A 20,288-nucleotide genomic window follows, 5' to 3' on the forward strand; every position below is an offset into this window, starting at 1 on the left:
GATGAATACATTTGAAGTTACATTAATTGTTCCAACAGTATCAAGTCATGAGAAAACTCACTACCTTTTCCAAAGTGACTGATAATAAAAATTCACATACATTCCCCCTTGAAGTGTATGCACACATTTGAATGGGCATGTCCGATGCTCTGGGTGGACACACACACTCAAAATCAAATAAGGAAATCACCTGGAGAAAGTCTCAAAAGAGGACTTTTGGGAAATCACCCAGGCCCCACTTTGCCTGCTTGCTCAGTTTGCCTCTGTTTCCACGCGCCTGCACGGACAGAGCATCTGGCAACGCAGCCACCAGCTCTGGCGAGGTTGGGTTTTGCCCCAAGCTTCAGGTCTGTGTGATTTATTCCGCCCGCTGTGGAGCTGAAGGCACATCAATGCTTAGGTTTCACTGAATAAAGCGACAGTGAACTATTCGCTCTCTCACACCTGCAGTTCCCCCAGAAGTTCCAACAACATTGCTGCGTTTCCCCTCAAAGCAAGACTTTAATTTAGTTATAAAATAACTGATGTTTTGGAAATCTGCTTGTGTCTTTTTAGCACGTGAGCAGGGAAACATGGTGGCCAGAGCATACCGTTAATAAATACACTTTAAAATACATGCATTGGAACGTAGCGGTGAGCTATGTCGTCTCCTGCTCCGTGGTAGATTTTTGCTGTCGAGGTCGTTTTCCCTGTGTAATTGCTAATGTAAACAAGAGTTGAAAACCTGTCAGTAATAGAAATGTTTTCGGCAAGTCTTTGGAAGAATTTTGCAAATCTGAACACATCATTCCAGAATTGCGTCATGGGAGGGAAGCCTAAACAATGGGAGTGACCGATAGAATCAGCGCTGTCGGTACAGAAGGCGTCCTTGTCCTGAAGGCTGATGGTTTGTCATTCCTGGGACCTATAGTATATAGAGGGGGCTGTCTGTGAAATGAGCAACTGCACGAAAAAGGCTGATTTTCAATCTAATATTTTCCAAGCATTAGTATCTAGGCTGTGGAGAAAAAGGTGCGCAACTGGGCAAAGAAATGAACACAGATGACATAGAACAAACGAGAGCTAAGGAAAGTAACAAGGGGATTATGTTTCTGAGTTTTGCCTTCATGCTATAGATTTGAGTTTGTGAGGCGGGGGTGAGCTTTCACTAAACCTGTGGCCACAATTTGGGTGAGCTACCAGCAGGAGCGAGGTGGTTGGTACCTGGGCTGTGGTGTGAGCAGCAAGTCTTCTCAATGGGGCATTATGAGCATATAACTAAAACAATTCCTTTATATTACTTTAGAAATAAAACCCTTTATTACATGAATATAGCACCGTGGTTCCTAACTGGTCACTATTCTATACGAGAACGTATACACCATCAGGAGGAAAATTGACCGTACGAATGCCTGGGTGTGATTATGGGCCTTTCTATTTCTCTTCAAATAATTAACAATCATTTCGTCATCTATCTCTGATCTCCTCTTGGGCTCAAATGGAATAAAAACTATAAATATAACCTGAACCTTTTCTCGGAGTCAAAACACCCTCAGGCTGTGTTTAAAAAGCCTTTGACTCAGATTTGTGGGTTTTACTGCTTGATTTTAAGAGTTTTCCAAAGACTTTTTCTATTTGGACTTTTTAATAGCATTTGTGTAATTTCTTTCACAGAAGGGCTTTTTTTAGCACTCTAAACAGCCAGTCTCAGTGCCTTTATATCTCATTGCCTCTGCTTGTGGGAGAGACCGACTCCGTCCTTGCTCTGCGACCAGCAGAGACAGAGTGAGAATCGTGTCCATATCATGTCACATACCTACAACGTGCTTTCTGGCTGAATCTTTAGGCTTGACTTCTGATCACGCAGTAGGGTTAATTTTTCCATGTTAGGAGAGTCATTCTCCTTCCCTCTCTATATTTTGCTACTTTTTAACCCTTTGCTGTCTTATTTGGTATCTTGGGCAGGCAGCCTGGAGTGGCAGAGTGCTCTGCATCTTTAAATCCTGACTCTGCACTTAGAGGCTGTGTGACTTTTGGCCAGTCACTTAACTTCTCTGGGCCTTGGTTCTCTTACCTGTAAAATGTAGAGAACGCCCACTTCATCGCCCATAGTTTGGGAAGCTTATAACATGTGTTAGTCAGTCCTCAGAAGGCAATCTCCAAGAACCCACCTGCCACAGTGCTGGGAAATCCAGGAGGAGATTCCCCTCGAAGGCCACCCAGGGATCTCCCTTGAGGGCAGGAGTCCTGTCTAGATTGTCTGGTCTCTGACAGACCAAGATCCTGTTTATGGCAGAGGACAGCAGGCTGGCGTGTCATGTCCAAAGCATGGGCTGGGCAAAGTCCCTGATTCATATGACTAACATAGGTGGTGGGGAGGTGGCTTGTCCTGGAGGTGGCACTTGTTTTGGGGGCACATGCCCCCATCTCCAGGATTATAGTCACTGAGGGCACCCCCTGCTTGCAGTTCAAACCCTTTACATTTCTTTATCATGCCTCTTCACATGTTGGAGAAGATGACATGTGGATGGTGCTCTTAAACGTAGAGGTGACTCGAGACTTGGGAGGACTTCTAAGACTCTGGTTGACGATGGGAGCTCTGTGACTTGCGCTGGTGTTGCTACTCCTGATGATCAGACCCTGAGTCAGTGGGGAGGCGGGTCCTCTGTTTGGGCTCCCTCGCAGGGGCAGGAACAGAGTCCTCTGTGGCCATTCTTTGAGATTGTGAGATTGGGGCTTCATCGCCCAGGGTCACACGCTCTGGAGGGCTGAGCCTCACTGCTCCAGAACCTGTGATCACTCTTCCCGTGATCAGCCACTTCCCGGGGCAGGTGCTGGTCCAAAATGGCTAGTTCCAGGCCCCAGAACGCCTCGCCCCCTTCCCCTTACAACCAGCTCCTCCCTGGAGATGTTTTTTATTCCATGCGGCTCAAATGAGCAGACCTAAGGAGTGGACCTACTTACTGTATCTGCATAACAGAGACTCCGACAGTACAAGCATCTGCTTTAAGGTGGCTTTTGCCTTTACCTATAATGACCACTTTTTGGTGGAGAAAAAGGTGCCCCAGTTCAGGTGGGGCCTGCCCCTGTCTGGGAACCCTGCTTCACAGAGTTTCTGTGAAAATGAGAGTGAAGAACCCAGCAGAATGCTTGCTCACCTAGGCTGGCCAACCACCCAGTCTGTCCTGAGCTGAGCGAGATTCTTAGCACGAGGAACATTCATCGTTCAAATCTGGAAAGTCCCGGGCAAACTGGGATGAGCTGGTCACCGTGGCCTTGAAGAGTGACTGCTGGCCTGCTCTCTGTGCCAGGTGGTTGTTATCCTGACATCAACAATTATTTGGTTTCATAACCTACACCTACGTTAAATATCCCATCCCATCCATACCTGTTTTTGCTTTTTAATGAAGTCATACCCTTTTCATTTTAAAACATACATTTAAAACATTATTACAGCCCGGCCTGGCGTGGCTCAGCGGCTGAGCATTGACCTAGGATCCAGGCGATCAAGGTTCAATTCGTGGTCAGGGCACAGGCCCGGGTTGCGGGCTTGATCCGCAGTCAGGGACGTGCAGGAGGCAGCCGGTCAATGACTCTCGCACCATTGATGTTTCTATCTGTCTCTCCCTCTCCCTTCCTCTCTCTGAAATCAATAAAGATATATATATTTTTTTTATAAAAGGTAAAACATTATTACACCAAAAATGTCGCTTTAAACAGAGGGCAGTTTCTTCACAGAATAATAATCTACCTTCCATGTGATTAACGTCTTTCCCTCCTCCTTCATACATACTTACCATACTCTCCAAAGGAGGAGTGAGGCCACACAAACTGTTATTACAAAAGAGAAGACACAGAAGAGTAAGTTAATGCTTATCAAGTGCTCCTTCAATCTTTAGAGCAACTCTTTGTATCAGGCATTATTATTACCATTTTAAAGATATGAAACAGGTTCAGAGAAGTTAAGTAACTCACCCAAGGTCACACAGCTAGTGAGATCGGAGCTAGGTTCACACCCAGGTGTCTGACTCTGAAGCTGTGCTTCCCTCACGCCTACCTCATGCATGCTGTGTATTCTCACTTTAGGGAGGACAATAACTGAAGGCTTGTGCCTGGATCCTAGCTGGATCTTTCTTGATAAGGCTGGAATTGGAGACATTTATTTATTTTCTTTAAATCTCACTTGTAAAATGGTGATTGTAATACTGTCATTGTGGTGTTCTTGTAAGAATTAAAACTCAGATCTAGAGTTTATAGTGGATAATAAGTGTCTCTTATTATCATTACTCTTTCTGAGATGCAGGCCTTATGTCTCAAGATCTACTTTTGTGGTCTTTCATTAGCTCATTCCAAAAGTCTATGTTTTTCTTCCTACATGAAGGAAGGGAATCTTGTGAATAGTCAGGAAGACTTATATTTTTTCTCTCATCCTCTATGGGCACATGGTGGGGTTGTAGCGAGAGAAGCAGCCTTCAGAGCCTGGCGGGCACCGTGGGATGCTGAGACCTCTGTCTGGATTTCCCTTGCTCTGAGGTGGAACGAGCACACTGTGCCGCTTGGCAGGAGCTAGGCCATGAAGGGCAGGCTTCCGGCTCCTCGGATCTCCAGGGACCCCAGGGGCTGCCATTGTCAAGCATTCCAGATGATGTCTGTCTCCTCCGCTAGCTGAAAATCCAAATAATATCCCTGTGAGTCCCTGAAATAGATATCCCTGGGCCTAAGACCATTCCAAGTGTACAGCTAGCTCCTCTCACCATTTATTTCCAGTACTTTTAATGCTGAAACACTTTAAATATAATTTAGCTCATAGTAAAAATTCCTCTTTTGGCACCTTATTTTGATAACTGTTCTTAATAAGAATTTTGAAAAAAGCAGGGTTTTTTTTTTCTTATCATAGATTTCAAGAAACATGAGTCAATCATCTACGAAATTTCTGTGAATTATTTGTGCTAAGTCAGATGTGAATAGCATTTTTTTTAAAAACTCCATATTTGATCAGTGCTTTGCATCTCAGTCACCTTAAACTAAATGGTCTTTCCTGGAAACAAGAGAGACTCTTTGTTCCTTACGCTAAATGAAGTTCCATTTAAAATACACACGGGTTGAGGGCCTGCCAAGTGCGAGCCACTGTTCTCGGCAGGAGTGAAAGGTACCCGGGCACGAATGCCCTGTGGTCTCTTCCTTCATGCACCTCACAGCCTGGTGAGGGCCACGGGTGTAGCTGGGGTGATAAGAACACATTAGACTCCTGGCATGTTTTAGCAGACGTATGACACCCACTGCCTTAGACTCAGGTGGCACTAAGTTTATCACATGTGCTTCTATTTCACGGGCAGATTACAGTCAAAGCTTATAGTCTCAATCTGACGCAAGTTGTGCTTATTTCCAAATTAACTGGTAAGTTTTTAACCTTAGATCTCTGGCTGCATTTCTAAAGTAAGTAATGGGTTTCGTACCTGGCTCTTAAACTGGTTTTGTAGGCATTGGGCTTAGGAGGGGCCTCTTTTGCCGCACACACAGATGACCTCTACATGTGTGGACTGAAATTACATTTTTAGATAATATGCATGTAGTTTTGACATATTTGTTTAAAAACATAGCTCACCATTTTATAGATGAGTCTTATGTGTTGGTTCAGAAAGGAAAAGGAACAGTTAAAGGTGAACGTTAATATATGATTGCTTTTTCATCCCTCCCCCCCTTTCTATATGTCACATTTGATCTCTTAGCAGAGCTATACTATTTATATTGCAGTACGGAGATTATCAAGTATTTCTACTTTCAAAATTACATTTATATGGTATACAGGAGTCAAAACTCTTTAAGAAAAAAGAAATCAGACCTTTCTGATGTAATTTTTCTACGTTGCTTGATCAAATTCATCTTTATTTTCACCTTCACATCTAATACAGATGACTTGTTCTTCTGTCTCCAGGCTGTAAAGAGAGAGGCCTGTGGGAATGTCCATCCAATAAACAGTGTTTGAAGAACACACTCATCTGTGATGGGTTCCCAGACTGCCCTGATGAGATGGACGAAAGAAACTGCTGTGAGTACTTAGGGGAACTTGTCAACACACAAAATTATCTCTCATCTTGAATATAAGCTAGAAATGTGGAGATATGTATCAGAAGCTTTTATCATGTTCAAACTTGTTGACCAAAACTCCACTTATAAGAGTATAGCCAAGAAGATAGGTCAAACATGTATAAAATACATGCCCAATGATATTATCCTAGCATTGTTTGTAACATAGAAAAATTAAAATGCTGCAGATATTCAAAAATAAGGGACATAAAATACAACCATAAAGTGAAATAATATGCAAAAATTGAAAATCGAGGTAGAAGAGTAATTTCTCCTGGGCTCATTACATGTCATTAGGTAAATAAAACAAAATGCAAAGTATTATGTGCACTGCTGTCCTCAGTTTTGAAAGTACATGGACCCACATATAGAAAAAGATCAGAAGGTCACAATAAAAGTTTACAATTACAGCCCCTGGGTGGTGGGATTAAGTTTTTGTGTGTGGTTTTTTGGTGTTTTTGTTTTTTGTAGTTTCTACCTTTCCTAAATGAATGGCCACTTTTTTTAGAATCAGAAAAAAGTTACATCTCTTAAGATGTTTTGCCTACTGGTTATAGAAAGTCCAACTCAAGTTGACTTAAAACAATAAAGATACTTGCTATCTTTTATTACCATCTATATGATATGTGACATATTATCACAGAAAAAGTCAAGTGTAAGGGGGAGTCTTGAGGTCAGATGCGGGAGCTTGGCCTTTTGTCTGTGATTCTCTCAGTGCGGCTCGACCTCGGGCTGACCCCCACCAGGGTAGGGGGAGGCTGCCAAGAGCACCCGGGGCGCCATGCCTCCTTCATCAGACCCGGGGAAGGAATGGGGACCTTGCCCCTCTCTCAAACATCAACAAGGGATTCGCTCAGATGAGCCGACTTTGAGCAGGGTCCCTGCTAACAGTCAGGAGCCTTTGGGTGGCTCAGAAACGACCCCACCTAGACCCCACCTAGACAGCTGAAATGTGGCCCCTTAGGGAGAACCATTCGGAAAAGAGCCTGGGTCCCCCAGGCCACCGCCTTCCAGGCTGGGACACTGCCTGGCCAGCAGGTCTGGGCAGGAACGCTCTCACGGAGCGCAGCCCACAAGCGCGTGGGCCAAGGCCCTGATCTTGCATCACATGTTCCCTCTTGGACTAATAACTATATTCAGAAAAACAAAAAATACTTGTGAGCAGAAAAATGCCATGTCCCGCTTAAACGAATCAGGCTCTTCCTCTGGAGCTGGGGGTGGGGTGAGGGCGGGGGTGGGGGTGCGAGGGGCCAGTGAACGAAATCAGTCTTCCTTACATAAGGAAGGAGAAAGAGAGGATGCTAAGTAGGCAGCCAAGGAGTTCCACTGTGATTTTTAAAAACCTGAGAGAGAATTAGGTGTGACTCAGACACATTATAGTCGAGATTTTGAAAACGTAGACATTGTCCACATACGTGGACAGAGTTGGTTTCCATCCCGTGGTGACTTCAGTCTGCTCATCCTCTGTGCTCTGCTCACGACCCTTCCGATGCTAATCCTGTTCTCTAATTTTGGATATTTCTGGTGCTCAGGTACCACTTTTTCAGTCCTGTTGTTAGAACAAGAGAATCTGGTCACTTGGAGATAGTAGTTCTGTCTAAATACCTGCTATTTGTATGGATTGACATCTATAAAATGAGGTTTAACCGATTCTGTTAGTTTGTGTTGCCACGTGTTTGGAGGCCTCAGTGACCTCATAACCCCTCCCCCCACACACACACACACCCCTCCCCCCCACACACACCCCTCCCCCACACCATCCGGCGCTCCAGAGGAAGAGCCTGGTTAGTTTAAGCAGGACATGGCATTTTTCTGCTCACAAGTTGTTGTTGTTTTTCTGAATATAGAGTTATCAGGGTCTTTGCGTGTTCCTGCTGGCAAATGGTAATGTGCGTGTTAGTGACAGTCACATCTGTTTGTGCAATGTTTCTGTCTTCGTGTCTCTTGTTCCCTGTGCAAGCATTTTGTCAAGAAGATGAGCTAAAGTGTGCAAACTACGAGTGTGTGCCACGCGCCCGCTGGTGTGACGGGAAAGCCGACTGCGGGGACAGCTCAGACGAATGGGGCTGTGGTAAGTGCGCGGCCTGCATTGCTGGACGCTCCCCAGGAATCTCAATGGCTTCACAGATTTTACTAACCACACTCGTCCATTTTGCTTTACTATTGTGAAAGCTGACAGTGGTGACTCACATACGTTATTTGCAAGTCACAGAAAATACCCCCCACAACTGACTGCTCTATTTGAAATGTCTGTATTATGTGTAAACACATAATATTCAAATTGTTATGGCCATATAACCGCTAGATTATAACTTCTAAATGACCTGCAGTTTATTAAGTACAGATGGTGTTCTTTTATATAATAGGAATTAGTGCGTATACCGAATGAACCCCAAATTAATCTCACCATTGCACACTTGCATTCTCATATGCTTTCTTGAAAGGTAATGAATGACATAAAGGAAGTTACAACTAGCTCCTTATAATTACGCAAATCATCGGGTAAACTCACAGGAATGGGCCCTGCCTCTGGCCATCTTCTAAATAAAAATGAGTTAAGGACTACCTGTCTCTTTCACTGGACCTGCAGTTTTTTGAGGGCAGAGAACATTTCTAATTCATTTTTTCAGTTCTCCACCACACTGAGGGCAGCAATTTTCACAGGGCAGGTATTCACCAAATGGTCCTTAACTAAAATTAATAAAGATGAATGTATGCAAGTGAAGAAAGGCAGGTAAAGTTACCATGAGAGGAAATATTTTAAATTAAATTTTTCTCTCTTTTTTTTCAGTGACCCTCTCTAAAAAGGAGAACTCTTCATTGCTGACTGCCCACCGATCTGCCACGGAACACCACGTGTGTGCGGACGGCTGGCAGGAGAGCTTGAGCCGGCTGGCCTGCAAGCAGATGGGTTTCGGGTAAGGTCAGTAGTTTGTAGCACTGATGACTTTCTCAGAGGGTGCGTGGAACTGAGCTGTAATATCTTCCTTATGAATGCAGAGTGGCAGAGTGCTCTCAGACAGAGCCCTCCACAGCCTGGGACGTGAACCAGGCGACAGGACCGCATTTAATGACAGGCACCTGCTCTGAAGAGTCTGGGTGGAAAGCCTACTTTGATGAAGCCTCTAAAAGTAAATGAAGTAATTGTGTTTTAAGCACTTCTGAAGTGAAATGCTTTCATTATTTATAAAGGTATTAAGATGGTTTCCTCTGAGGAAACTGGATAGGAAAATTGTGTGAGATAACCCAAGAGGTAATTGAAAATTACTGTTTAAGCAACATGTTTTTTTGTAAGTTGAAAAATAGAACTTAAAGTTACTGGTATCTCAGTTTACCCCAAGTAATGCAGGAAAACTAGATCAGGAAACGGTTACACATTTTTGCTTCCTAGTAGAATGAAGACACTCACTCTGGCTTTGATATAAGCACACTGAAATCGATACTTTGAAAGTTGTATACTTGCTCTTTTGTGGGGGTTTTTCTTTCAGTTCTGTCAGGGGTGGAAAGCAATAATTGAAGGGTCCTAGAGTGTGTGTGTGTGTGTGTGTGTGTGTGTGTGTGTGTGTGTATCTCACTGATGTATGTGAGATTTTGGGAAAATGTAGAAATGAGATAAATAAAAGACAAAGGAGTTATAAAATACAGTACTAGAATAAAAAATTGTATTCAATGGCATTTCCCAGGATTCCACTGAGCAAACTTGAAACAATTTTATAATGATGGGCCATTCAACTGGAGGGTAACAGCTAGCAGCATTTTTAAAAATCCCAGTTTAAAGGATTATCTAGATCCCAGCATCTTCAGCCCATTTTTCCCATGTAAAAACCCACATCTTTGGAAAATTGAGTAACCGTTGTAATCAATAATAAAAGAACTTTAAACTTTGCCAGGGTGGAAAAATTATATTTGCCAAGACCTATTAAATTATACTTTATTTTCACAACTTCCTTATTATGTCTAAATGAAATGGGATATGATTTGATTAGAGAAAAATGAAAAGGCCTTTGAAAGTGCTTTATTTTATTTTTCTCTCACCAAGACACAAGATTATTTCTTAGTGTGAAAACTAGATTACATGACAGCTAACTTCATTGAGAGTTCTGAGGAAAAGTCAGAACTACAAAGATTTACAACCAGAAAAACTGCTTTGACAAGACACCCTGTTCTACTACAAATAGAAGGGATCTTGTTTTAAATATTCTACTTTATGCTGCTTCTAATTTTTTTGCATACTGGATTTAAGATTTTTATTATGGTAAAATACCCATAACATAACATTCACCATTTAACGTGTTAAAGTGTGCAATTCAGTATTTGGTATATTTACAATGTTTGCTACCATCACCATTACCTGGTTTCTTTCTCTTGGCATAATGCTTTTATGCACCCACATATTGGCACTTCATCCTGTTTATGGCTGTATAATATTCCACTGCATAGATATATCTCATCTTAAAAATCTATTCATCCATTGATGGACATTTTGGTAGTTTCCTCCTTTAGCTATATTGTGTACATGTTGAATTTTTAAAAAACCCTCTTTACTCCATTTTCTTAACCTGGTGAGAAAATATCATTCTAATATTTTAGATATTTTTAGAAATTTAGAATCTAAATTGACATTTAGATCTTTTAAAAGATAACCTTATTTTCCAGAAGGACTAGGAAAATCTGAGAGAGCAGTATGGCCAGAAAACCATAACCTTTATCTGGCTCTGTTAATGGATAAAAAGTGATAAGTCTCCCGAGGAAATGAGTAGGAAAGGTAACCTTAGTATTTTTTATACTTTCTGATTGCCTTCAAGTTCACTCTTCAGCTTACTTGGATGTGTTATGAATTGACAGAAAGCTGGACAGCCACATTGGGCAGGAATGAAGATTATGAGCCAGATGAGACCAAATTCCTGCTGAGGGGATGGGCCGCTTAGGAAGCGGCTGTTAGCACTGTCCCGTAGACCAGCTGCTGTGCTGTGAATTCACAGTTCTGCCACTGACACCTCAAATTAACTTGAAGTAGCCCCCGCCGTTGAGTCATTTTCTCCAGACTCAAAGTCCCCAGGAGGAGGGTCTTCTGGCCATGGCTAGTCCTTGACCTACACTTCAGCTGCCCGAGGGAGGGGATTCAGAGTTCAGTCCTTGAGCTTCTGGAGCGAAGTGCCCACCACACTGGCTACCTTTATACCTTCAGACACACTCTGCATCAGAAACTTCAAGTTATATTTTTTAAAAACCCAACTAGTTCTATTCAGTGCCTTTTCCCCATTCTCTCTTGAGTCCCGGCTCCGGGCCTTGCGGGGAGCAGACCCCGTTGCAGGGAGGGTGTAAAGGAACAGCTCCATCAAAGAGCTTCCAGGGGCTCGCGACCAGGAGCGCGGAGGGAGAAGCAAACCCCAGCCCCTTGGTCATCTGAGGACAGTTCATTTAGAGCACGGCACATGGCGCTCCCATTAAAACCATGAGAGAAAACCAATCTGCTCTAAGGTTATCTTAGTACTGTAGTGGACAGTTATTAAATTATTCATTTATTCATTCAGTAAACATTTCTAAAGAAAAGCATTGTAGTGTAGTATCCAAAACAAATATACCCTGACTCCAAATAGGTCATTCGGTGACTTGGGGCGTACATTTTGGAGCTAGTTCATGAAAAATGCAGGTCTACACCAAATTACACGTCTTGCAGGGATTCTCCTGAAATGCTTTCCTGATAGAGGCAGTTGATGAAAAACACCTGCATTTACAGTTTTTCAGGCCTCCCCTGTGCAACAGCAGAAAGGCCAGGCTGTCAGCTAAGTGCTTGTCCAAATGAGAAGATTCAGAGTTCTTTGCTGAACTTGAAAACCTTTTTACCTCCACCTGCAGGTATCTCTGGAGTTGACCCCGCTTGGAAGTAGGATGGTTATTTGATTAGACAAGGGTATAAATCGAGTCCCTAAATTCTCGTGACAGTACATGGACTTTGCTACTTGTATGTCCAGTATCAAAAACATATGGACATTTCTTTAATCAATGATACAAATCAGAATTTAAACTGCCCTCTAATACTTGCCAAATGCTCAGTTGAGACATCTGGTATTTGAGGAAGTTGGTCGAAGGGGATGTGATGACTCTCCAGGTCTCTTGGTTTCACAAGCTTTATCTCTACATAAAGTTAGATCATCCAGAAATAGGCTGTACTACTACTTTGACAAAATTACTTTATGGAGTTTAGTTTCAATTGATTTTATGCTCTAATCTTTCAGAGTTGGTCAACAGGAGAAACATGCTTCAAAAACATGTTTCTGTGTCATGGGAAAAACCACAAAGACAACATTATGAAACCTTACTGTCCCTGATAAAAAGATTTACATTGTAGTATTTTCCTCCTCCCAGGAAAAGTTTCTAATTTCAGATTTTATTTGTCATGTACAAACTATTTAATCCAGGATGATTTCCTTATTGATTGACTTCCATGATGCTCAAAGACAGTTAGTTCTTTCCCGTAGTAAATGCAGTGCAGGTTGCTAGAAGCTCAAAACTTTTTAGTCAGCTTTAAAAAATTTAAAAATAATTCATATATCATAAAATTCACTCTGTAAAGTTTGGTTGTTTTCTGTATATTCACAATGTGTGTAATCAGCAGCATTGTTTAATTCCAGAACATTTTCATCAGCTGGAAAAGAAATCCCATGCCCACTAGCAGTCATACCCTGCTTCTCCTTTCCCCAACCCCTGACGAACACTAATTTACTTTCTGCCTCTATGAATTTGCCTATTGTGCACTCTTCACACAAATAGAATCATACATTATGTGCATTTTTGGCCTGACTTCTTTCACTTAGCATAATGTTTTTCAGGGTTCATCTGTGTTATAGCATGCATCAGTACTTCATTCCTGTTTATGGCTAAATAATATTCCATTCTTTAGATATAAACACATTTTGATAATTCATTCATCAGTTGATGAGCATTTGGGTTGTTTCTACCTTTGGGCTCTTATGAATAATGCTGCTATAAACATTCAGATACAAGTTCATATGTAAACCTATGTTTTCAGTTCTCATGGGTATATACATAGGACTAGAATTACTGGGTCAGATGATAACTCTATGTTTAGTTTTTTTAATAATTCCCAAACTGTTTTCCAAAGGAGCTGTACTATCTTATACTCCCACCAACAGTGCGTGAGAGTCCATTTTCTCCACACCTTCACATCTGACTAAAACGGGTCACTCTGGTTGTTGTATTGAGCGAGGGCTGGAAGGGCAAGGGAAGAAACAGGAAGGTTAGTTAGGAGGCCATTGAAGTAATCCAAGTGAGAGGTTTTGGTGACTCAGATCAGTATATTAGCAGAGGACATGGCGAATAAATGGTTTGATTCTGAATATATTTTAAAAGTAGAGCCAACAGGACTTTCTGACAGATAGATGTTGATTGGGGGTTGAGAAGAGTTAACAAAGGGAAGAGTTGAGGACAACTTAAAGGTTTTTGGCTGGAGCAGCTGGAAAGATGCGATAAAAATAAACTGGATGGGGAAGACTGTGGATGGAGCAGGTTTGGGGAGAAAGGTCAGGTCTGTTTTGGACATGCTAAGCTCGGGATGCCTAGTAGACATTCAAGTGGAGATGTTTATAAGGCTCAAGCCTAAAGTTTATTCGAGAGGCCTTGGCTGGAGATGCGTATTTGGGAGTCGCTGGAATACAGATGATATATGGATTTATGGGACTGGGTGACGTAACCGAGAGTGAGTACCGGTAGAGAATCTGATGTAGGGCTGAGCCCCAACATGAAGAGAATGAGAGAGGAGAGGTAGCAAGCTGAAGGAGAGGAGAAACACCAACCGGGGTAGGGTGGGTAAAACTATGTGATATCCTGGAAACCAAGTAGAGAAATTGTGTCAAGGAAGAGGCAATGGTCAGTCGTATCAAATGCAGCTGAGAAGTCAAGTAAAGTGAGGACTGAAAAGCAGCTATTTGTTTCAGCACTGTGCATGTCATGGGCATGAACAGTTTCAGTGCAGTGAGGGGCAAAAGCCTAAAAGATAGTGGGAAGAGAGAAATAAAAAAGTAAGTATAGAACATATGTTGAGGGATTTTGCTGCAAAGGGGAAGCAAAGAAATGCAGTCAGAGGCTGGTGGGGAAGTAAGAGATACTTGGTATCTCCATTTCTATGGAAGCGCTCACTATTCCACGGCTGAATTCCTAATAGAGCCCCACCTGCCATAGTGTGAGTGTCCCCCTGCCCCCATAATTCATATGTTGAGTCCTAATCCCCACTGTGATGATATTAGGGGGTGTGGCCTTGGGAGGTGATTAGGTCAAGAGGATGGAGCTTCATGCATGTGATTAGTGCCTTACAGATTCCAGAGAGCTCTCTGGTCGTTTTCCAGGTAGATGGCTGTCTGTGGACAGGGATGTGGGTCTTCACCAGACACCAAATCTGCTGGTACTTTGATTTTGGACTTCCCAGCCTCTGGAACTGTAGGAAATAAATTTGTTTTTTCTAAGCCATCAGTCTATGGTAATTTGCTATAGAACTCCTAATGGACAAAGGCAAAAATAAATACTTTCCTGTCAAAACTCATCTTTCATTCCATACTATTTTTAACCAAATAAGTGTGTGCTACTTTCCCCAGGTGGTGGGCCTACCATAAACTAGTTCATCCTTCTGCAACTTCATATCCCTCCATACGCCGCTTCTCTTCCTGACTGGTGTATCTGTGTGCCACAGGCAAATCCCTTCTTGCCTTTCCCTCTGCCTTCATATCGGCATCATTTCTATGCAGATCCTTCGGGGCCTCTCTTAAGCCCCATGACTCCGATGAGGCCTTTCTTACCTCCTTCATCATTTTTTTTCTAGAACTTCCCATAGTACCTAGAAATCGGTACTGCATAATTTCTCTCCTAATTCTGCAATGCCGTATGTCATTTATATATTTTTTATTCTTCATCTTATTTTCCAGATTATTTTGTATTTAGGTTATATAAAATAATAAATGACCAAGCTTAATTATGTGCCAGCCTTTTCTGAGCACTTGATATGTGTTATTTAGATTTATCCACATTATAATCCTGTGAGGTAAGTAGTAGTGTTATTTTTACTTTACACATGAGGAAACTGAGATGGAAGAGGTCAAGGAACTTCGCTAGGTCACAGAAAACACAGAGCCGGATGCAAGTCTGAACACGGGCAAGGGTCATCCTGAGCACTAAGAGTAGGTCCCCTACACACCCAGTTATTCAATAAACGTGACCTCAGTGATGTGGCCAATGAGCTTCTCAAACATAAATCCCTTTTAGTATTGCTTTACGTGGGAGTTTTGTGCCAAGTCTTCGCACCACCTTGTGACCTTATCATTGTATGACTTTTAAGTAGATTGCAGTGAGGAGGTAGGGGTTGGGGAAATTTATCCTGCAGGAACACAATCCAAGTGTTTTTTACTTTTTGAAGTGTCACTTAGAGCAATCAGTAGATGCTTGACATGTTCTAAGTAGAACTCAGCTGAAGCAAACTCATAAAGTGTTCTTTTCTTTCACACAGAAGCTTTGTAGTTTTCTGGCAGACATGTAGCTTGGGCACAGGGAGTTCATTTCCTACCCGTTTCCAAGAAGCTGCTGGTTAAATGCCTGCCTGGGTGAGAAGAAAGCCGTAGAGTCCAATGTGTGGGTGTAGTGCTTTCTGGATGTACTATTCTGGGGTGAGGAAGAATAATGCTTTTCTTGAAGAAGTGTTACATCCTAAAGAAAGGGGAAATGTTTTTAAAGTTCTCCCATGAGACCACTGGGTGTGAAGCTTTAATAAACAAAGCAAGGCAAGTCTACCGGTTGTCCTGAGAGCATTTCCATATGACCACTAACAGCAGACTCTGGCAAGAATTTGGATGTTTGTTAGCAAACAAAATCTCAAACTGTCAGTTGAGTTAATGAATAATTTATGAAGTTGAATGGAAACTTCTCAGTGGTGTAGAGAAAGTCACCATTATTAACTGAATTGGAACTATGTGAGGTCCTGAATTAATTACATTTTTTAAAACTGTCTTACATTTCATTTTGTGGTAAAAAAAAAAAAAAAGTTCATTAAAAAATTGATTCACATCCTGATTTAGAAAATTAAAGATGGTTTCCACCCGGCCGGGTGTGGGTCAGCGGTTGAGCATCGACCTAGGATCCAGGCGATAGGGGTTCGATTCCTGGTCAGGGCACATGCCTGGGTTGTGGCTCGATCCCCAGTTGGAGGCGTGCAGGAAGCAGCCGATCAATGACTCTCTCATCATTGATGTTTCTATCTCTCTCTCTCCCTCTCTTTTCCTCTCTCTGAAATCAATAAAGATATATTTAAAAAAAAAAAAAAAAAGATAGTTTCCATGGGTTCTCCAGAAATAAATACTTTCAAGACCCAGCTTTTAGCCAAAAATATCAGGGTACTTGTAAGCAAGAAGATTTTGGAATTGGAAGAATTAATCTCCATAAAGTCTTTGGGTGCACCAGATTCCCCAGTCATAATGAATGTAGCATTGCCATTAGATGTGCATATGAATGGATCCTGGGAAAATAAGAACATGATTTATAACTTGAGCGATCGATCCATCAGGAGTTGACCAAAGGGGTCTGAGTGACTTCTGATAGAAGTCACACTTATATGATGGCAACTTCATTTTGGAAGTATACCAGGAGACTCCTGGTGATGACATTGCAACCTACTGCAATTTGCCTTTCTTTTATGTCCAAGGTAGGACTGATAGTCAGCAGTGATATCTACATGGCAAGCCTACTGGCCTTTTCTTCTTATTCATACAGTTTGGCTTAAAAATCCAATTTCTTACTCTGGCATGTAAGACTGCATAATGTGGCCCCTGCCTCCCTCCCTTACCCAATATTCCAGCCCTCTCCACTAGTCCACTAAACCTTAAGACACATTGACTTTATTACTGTTGACCCTGAGAAAGAATGTACCTGCTAAGAAGGACTCTTTGTGGTTAATCAGGCCCAAATTCGTAATTGGAGTCTAGCAGCCTTTGTTTATGTGGCCTCTCATGCGTGCAGTATTTCAGTCAAAAGGCACAGACCGGGCGGCCAAGCTCCCTGCGTTGTGCCCCTGTTGGCTGAGCCGACCCTTATAAAGAAGTTCCTGGGATCACGTTTTGACCAATAGGATTGGGACTCTTTAGGATACAGTTACTCTGATGCTTAATCACTGGGAAAAATATTTTTTGCTCTCTATCCAACAGGATTTCTTTAATTTGTCTCTTGATATAATATGAAAACAGATGTTAAGTCAAATGAATTACTAATTGCCAAATATAATTTGAGCAGCATTTAAGTTCCGGATACCTTTTAATGGCATGGTTTATATTTTATACATATAATAAAAACTAAAAAGTACAGACACACATATTCTTGATGAGTATGTAAATTGGCATTACTCTTTGAAGGGGAAATTCATACTGTTAATAGAGAATTTAAGTTTTAATTCAATAATTTTATTTCTAGGAATTTATTCTAAAATCACTACTGCATATAGGCAAAGGTGAGTGGTTAAGGGTGTTAGCTGCTGTATTTTTGTTAGCATAGCCCAAAATTGGAAACAACCTCCATGCGCATCAGGAGTGGACTGGCTAAGTAATGTATGCACATCCATATAAAGGAACATTATGCAGCGATGAGAAGAACATGGCTTGTGCTGTTAATGGAGGTGGGCCACGGAGTGTTCAAAGCTTTAGGAGTGGTAACCTGACGTCAGACTCTGGGATTCAAGTACCAGCCCCGCCATCTACTTGCTGTGTGACTTTGGGCAAGTTACTTATTCCCTCTTTGCCTCAATTTTTTCATCTCCGAAATGGAAACTTCCAAAAGCAAACTTCACAAAGTTGTTAAGAGGATTAAATAAGATAAAACGAGTTAGTCTTTTAGTGCTTGGCATATAGAAAGTAGTTAACAAATGTTATTATGGAAAGAATTCCAAAGTGAATCGTTAAAAGGAAACATCATTACCACCACACAGATTAGTGTGTATAGGCTAGAAATAGATGAGACTCTATGCATGAATTACAGACAAAGCGTGGCAAGGATACTCAAATGCAACTTCCAGAGGTCATTTCTATATATCTGGAATGAGAAGAATATTGTTTCATTGAGTATTTTTTCTATGTACAAGTATTCTATGATTTTAAATTTATTTTAAAAAAACAAGAAAAACTAAAAACACATAGATGCTCAGATTCTATAGGATGGCAGAAATAGAACCACCTGGATTCACTGATATATTTTTAATGGTCAATCGGATGACATTTTTAGAGCCAAAAGATCTATTTTTGTGCACCATATGTACACTAGTGTTTAGGATTTCATGGAAAACTAATTTTTATAATGATTCTCCCCTCTTCTTAATGATGAATTACTTAGATTTTCCACTTGATGTAACAGAGATTCAAGCTAAATTGCCTTTCTTGCTGGAAGCTAAGGAATGAAATGGAAAAATGCCCCATGTGCAGTGCTCAGTGGAGCCCTTAGGGTACTGGAGGGGCCTTCTGAGTTGAAAGACTGAAATGTCCTTTGCAATGACTTTTCTATCCAGCATCCGTGTAAATCCTATGCTGAACTGTCCTTCTTGTGTAAGTCCCTGGTGGCCCTGTGAATACCCGCCTACAGAATGACTTGATTAAACAAGTCTGAAGTTGATCTTCCTTTGGCTTTTTGCCAACAAAAGGCCTGGATTTAGGAGGCCGAGGTTGTTCTACCGCAGAAAAGAATTCTCAGGATGCAGGGATCAGGAAAAGCACCATGAGTGTCCCCCACACCTCCACATTCAGGCTTCTGGGGTTGCTAGAAAGCCAGGCTCTCCTTTTGGTCGAGGAAAAGAAAAGTTCCCATGTCGCAGTAGGTTTGGTGATGCCATCAATGACCTGACAGTTCATCCAAATTTCCACATAAATTTAAATCCTGTGCAACAATTTTTAAAAGTGTGGTCAGGGTTTATGCCATTTGTCTTAAAATCAAATGATCACAATTCATTCATTATTAAGGACTCTGTTGTATTTTGAATCGTTGGCTCTTACTCTGTCATTAAGGGCTCTCCTTAGAGGATTTCCCCCTCTTTAAAAGTAAGAGGATTTGGTGAGGTTTTGTTCTTTCATTTTCTATTATGTAATTATAGCAGTCTTAAAAGAATTAATAATCCGATGACATTATCATTTTCTTTCAATGCCACTAAATTTAACTTTTTCCTTTCCTGCCCCCCCCCCTTCTTTTTGCAAAAAAAAAAAAAAATGGCAGCCTGTTATCAAAAATGAAAGTCCCTAAGCATGCAGACTTGACGATGCCACCGCTTCAGGGCTCCCAGGTCCACCTGAACCCCCCGCGCTGCCTGCCGTGCTTCTCAGTATCCGATGCGTTTCTCCAGGGAGCCCCACGGGGAGGCAGTTCACGCGCCACCTCCCCCTCCAGCAGCCCTGCTCCTCCGCGTCCCAGGAGCTCCCCTGCCTGACAGGCGGAGGCCCCGGTTCGAGGCCTCGCCATGGCCCCTGTCTCCCCCTCGGCCCCCAGCACAGGCCCTGCTGCCTCCCCTCCTGCCCCTTCCTCCTGGCACACTGACTGCTCCGCCTCTCCTCCCCTTTCCCATCGGGCGATCAGGTCCCAAAAGGTCGCACCAGATGGGGCTCGTCTGAGCTGTGTCATGAGGGAGGGGGTACTTTACACAAAGACCTAAATACTTTCGAAACCTAAGGTTTTATTTCTTGGATGGAGTGTAACCGTGTTCATTTGAGTGATTGAATGAGACATTCATAGGAAAGTTGAGTGAGAACGTAGGTCAAGGACAAAATAATGTTGTTTTTAACTCTTGTTTCCATTTTCCAGGGTCCTTCCTAATTTGTAGTCCATAATGATCTTACAGTATGTTGAAAAAAATTCCACTCAATTTTATGCCATCTAAGTAGACACTAAATGGCCATTTATTCTCTTTAGTTATTATTTATTTTTATTTAAAGGTATTGCTACATTGCGGGATAACATTGGGCAAGAAAATATAAGAAAAAAGCAAACAGCCAGATACACTTTCTTTTATTTTTGACCCCTGCCTAAAGTTGTTCTTAATTTTTACATATTGGAATTTTTATATCCTATACGTTAGAATTCTAGCACCTCACAAAAGTTCAAATACATGTCAGCAGATGCAATGACTAAAACAGCTGTAATAATTTGGATATTTTTTTTTGCTTCAGTATACTTTTAGTAACTCTTGCTGATCA

General features: G+C 41.9%; 1 protein-coding gene across 1 annotated transcript in view; it reads left to right on the forward strand.

The window, feature by feature from the left end:
* Positions 1-20,288, forward strand: part of CORIN (corin, serine peptidase) — a 178,767-nt gene that overhangs the window by 138,535 nt on the left and 19,944 nt on the right. The window contains exons 14-16 of the mRNA XM_087827585.1: positions 5,915-6,028; positions 8,027-8,137; positions 8,858-8,984. Of these exons, the coding sequence (XP_087683711.1) occupies positions 5,915-6,028; positions 8,027-8,137; positions 8,858-8,984 (352 nt within the window). The remainder of the gene's footprint in view (positions 1-5,914; positions 6,029-8,026; positions 8,138-8,857; positions 8,985-20,288) is intronic.

The sequence above is a fragment of the Miniopterus natalensis genome, chromosome 1 (assembly GCF_054644295.1).
Source record: "Miniopterus natalensis isolate mMinNat1 chromosome 1, mMinNat1.hap1, whole genome shotgun sequence".
In the NCBI taxonomy this organism is placed as follows: domain Eukaryota; kingdom Metazoa; phylum Chordata; class Mammalia; order Chiroptera; family Miniopteridae; genus Miniopterus; species Miniopterus natalensis.